Source organism: Microtus ochrogaster, unplaced genomic scaffold (assembly GCF_000317375.1).
Source record: "Microtus ochrogaster isolate Prairie Vole_2 unplaced genomic scaffold, MicOch1.0 UNK28, whole genome shotgun sequence".
Lineage (NCBI taxonomy): Eukaryota > Metazoa > Chordata > Mammalia > Rodentia > Cricetidae > Microtus > Microtus ochrogaster.
In genome coordinates this window covers 1,775,867-1,779,075 of record NW_004949126.1, presented here as the reverse complement: position 1 = coordinate 1,779,075, position 3,209 = coordinate 1,775,867, and the positions used below count along the sequence as shown (strand labels likewise).

At 50.0% G+C, this 3,209-nt stretch overlaps 1 protein-coding gene across 2 annotated transcripts in view; it reads left to right on the top strand.

Moving 5' to 3' along the window:
- The first annotated feature begins 2,779 nt into the window (after positions 1 to 2,779).
- Positions 2,780 to 3,209, top strand: part of Galnt7 (polypeptide N-acetylgalactosaminyltransferase 7) — a 125,696-nt gene continuing 125,266 nt past the window's right edge. For both annotated transcript variants that reach the window (XM_005368090.2, XM_005368091.3), the window contains exon 1: positions 2,780 to 3,082. In XM_005368090.2, the coding sequence (XP_005368147.1) occupies positions 2,957 to 3,082 (126 nt within the window). In that variant the 5' untranslated portion in view covers positions 2,780 to 2,956. The remainder of the gene's footprint in view (positions 3,083 to 3,209) is intronic.

Sequence of the window (3,209 nt, the reverse complement as noted above, 5' to 3'; positions counted from 1 at the left end):
AGAGTATCTACCTACCATCAGTAGACTATCCACAGAGTATCTATCTACTATCAGTAGACTATCAGTAGGCAAAGAGCAGCTTACCAAGTGATACTGACTACCGTAAGGCACTCACTGACCTAATGAAATAAAACCTCCAAAGCGTTCTTGGAAAACCAGCTTCTAGGAAGAGCACAATCGAAGCTGAAGTGCTCCTAAGCTCTCTTCTAAGCTCTATTTTCTCTTTGTATTTGTAATACAACTATTTACTCAGCGTTCCATCAAAGATATTAAACTCTTCGTACACATCAGACACAGGAACACAATAAACTCCACGGACAAGTCTCCAGCATCATGTTACTTGTTCCTTGCAAGTGGAAATTAAGCAATCACAACACAGCAGTAATTAGGGCGAAACGAAGTGGAAGGCAGGGTACCTGGTCAATATCTTCATGTAAAGAGAATTTGGGAACAAAAGCTTTTGTAACTGACATTGAAGCTTAATGTTTAGGTGTCAAAAGATAGTGTAGGTGGAAAGAAATCCCTGTGCAGAGGCCCGAAGGCAGGCAGTGACATTTAGCCAAAGACCTCAAACTCAGATACAGGATGAGCTGTATGCTGAGAGCCCCAGGGGAGTGCAGCCCCAAGGTGGGCTTAGTTCCTGTTGGGGGTTCCTCTTTAGAAGAGTTCATGTGGGGACAAATTTCAGAAACCACCAAACCTTTAGGTTCTGACCTGTGGAACCCTGGCAGCATTTATATAATAAACATGAGGTGATTATACTATTTGGCAAAGACTGTGCGTGTGTTGGCAAGATGAGAAAATCCGCTCTGAATTCTAAGAACAGCGGACACCAGTCTTGGGCACTATAAAGCTTAAACGACAAACCTGGTTCATTCTGCACAGACCACTGGCTCAGAAATGTTATTCCCTTGCAATTCTACTTCCGAGGCCCAGGCTGGCCTTGGAGGTGAAGGTATCACGTCACCATTCACACGCGACTTCCTAACCTCTCAGAGACCACTGCTTCTCTGGTTCTCACTCAGTACCTCTCCCACTAGGTTCTAATCTTTATTCTCTTCAGTGAACGTTACTCAAGGCTCCACAAATCGGAACTAGGTCAGAGCAACAATGCCTACATACAGCCATTCACAAGGATTTTGCCCGTAATCACTAAGACTTACCCCATCGCATTATCGGCACTTTATCTTTTCGTGTGCACTTGGCCTCAATTATTCCTTTTGACAATATTGTGAAGCATTATAATCATGATTTTGGCTGATAAGGGCTCTTGGCTTAGAGAGGCTAAGCGTGACTTTTCTTGTCCCAATCATTTAATGTAGCGTCTCATTTTCCAAAGAGTTCTCTAGGAAGGCTGCCTGCCAGCAAATGTGGCGAAAAGCATGTATTTTAAGGTAGCCTTTCAGTTTCTCCTAAACAACGTTAACAACTCAGAGAAACAGGGGCTTTTATAACCATATACCTGTTCCTCAGCTTCTAATTTTCTAGCCTTTCACATTATTTCAGGTTGGGGCGGCAGGCAGGTCTACTTTGAATACTGACAGCAGAGAGGCAACTCCCATCACTCTTGTGAGGAGGGCCACTTCTCAATCGCGTATCTGCCCATCTATGCTCACAAGCATAAAGGGTCAGCTTCCCATTTCCCTAATGAAAAACTATCTCTGATTGAATGAGAGTACTTACAATAATGCGGACCACTCAGAGGAACTAAAACACCAAGTTTCACTTGTTTTAAAGCAAAATAGATGCAAACAAGGCAATATTAGGATTTAAAAGGTCAGTTTACACCGTCCTAAAACCTGTTATCGAAAAGCATTTATTAAACAAATTGGGTAGTTTAGAAGTATGGCACACGCTGTAGACTGTGCTATAATGTGATTGACATCTTTGGCACAATGTACAAGGGAGAGGCGTGTAGCTAAACATTTGCCAATATCCTTCTCCGGAAAAGTCGGTTGTGAGAGAAGCAATGGTGAGTGTGTGGAATGCTTTAAAAACCCGAAAGCCCTTTTCCCAGGAGTAGAAACTCACAAGTTCATCAACAAGGAGGGTACTGTGTATTAACTAGTCCTCTTGGCTTTCCAATTAGCTCAAGAGAACAGGTAATACTGTATTTCCAAGGGAGCCCTCTCTAGTTCTGTGGTATTTGCACATCTCACCTGGGCCTTTCGGTTACAAATCCACCTCCTTAAGAAGCCCTGTGAAAAAACAAGATCAATAAAAAAAAAAAAATCCAGCTATAAATCAGCCACGTGGAGCTACCGCTGCAGCAGCGGTAGCTGACTTCCTGGTTTGCTTCCTGCAAGCCTCAGGCAGGGGAGATCAGGCAGTGGGCGTCAGGAAGTGAAGGGCCGCCTAGGAAAGGCTGCAGGTCCACCTGAGGGGCGACGGGTGGTGGCAGCATCCTGGGAGGCCACGGGCTTGGTCAAGGACAGAGTTTTTAGTCCACGATTACTATAAAAGTTTGGGGACCTGGAAGCTTTAGGAAGCCGAGCCGTAGGGCAAAGGCTAAGACCAGACCTGGGGGAAAGTGTTAAGTTAGTTCCAAGGTTACTAGGGACTCGCGGGGGAGGGTGGGTTCTCGCGGTCGCGGGTGGAGTTGGGAGGGGGGACTGCGGAGCCAGAGCGGGCAGGTAGAAAGGAAGCCTGGAGAGCCAGCCACTCCGGCCGGTTGGAGCTCTGCGGAGGCCGCCGGAGGGGAGGGGGGTGCGGCAGCGGAGCGCAGAAGCAGGCGCGGGGAGGGGGCGGAGGGGGAGAGCCAGGGGAAGGTAAAGCCGAGGGGAGTTCCGGATCTGGAGCTGGAGAGGGCAGGCGGTGGGGAGGGCGGCGGGCGTAGCGAACCGGGTGGGGGAAAAAGGAGGAGGAGGAGGAGGAGGGCCGGGGGAGGGGGAAGAAGGGAGGGGAGAGCGGTGGCGGCGGCTGCGCCGGGCTGTGTGTCTCTCGCCGCCGGAGGAAGATGAGGCTGAAGATCGGGTTCATCTTACGCAGTTTGCTGGTGGTGGGAAGCTTCCTGGGGCTCGTGGTCCTCTGGTCTTCCCTGTCCTCGCGGCCCGACGACCCGAGCCCGCTGAGCAGGATGAGGGTGAGTGACCCGCCCGGCCCCCCTCCGGCAGCGGCGACCTGCAACTTGTTTTGTTTGCGCGCGCGTGTGGCGGGAGCGAGGGGCGGCGGGGTCGCGGCCGCGTGGGCGCCGCAGCTCCGCAGGTGGT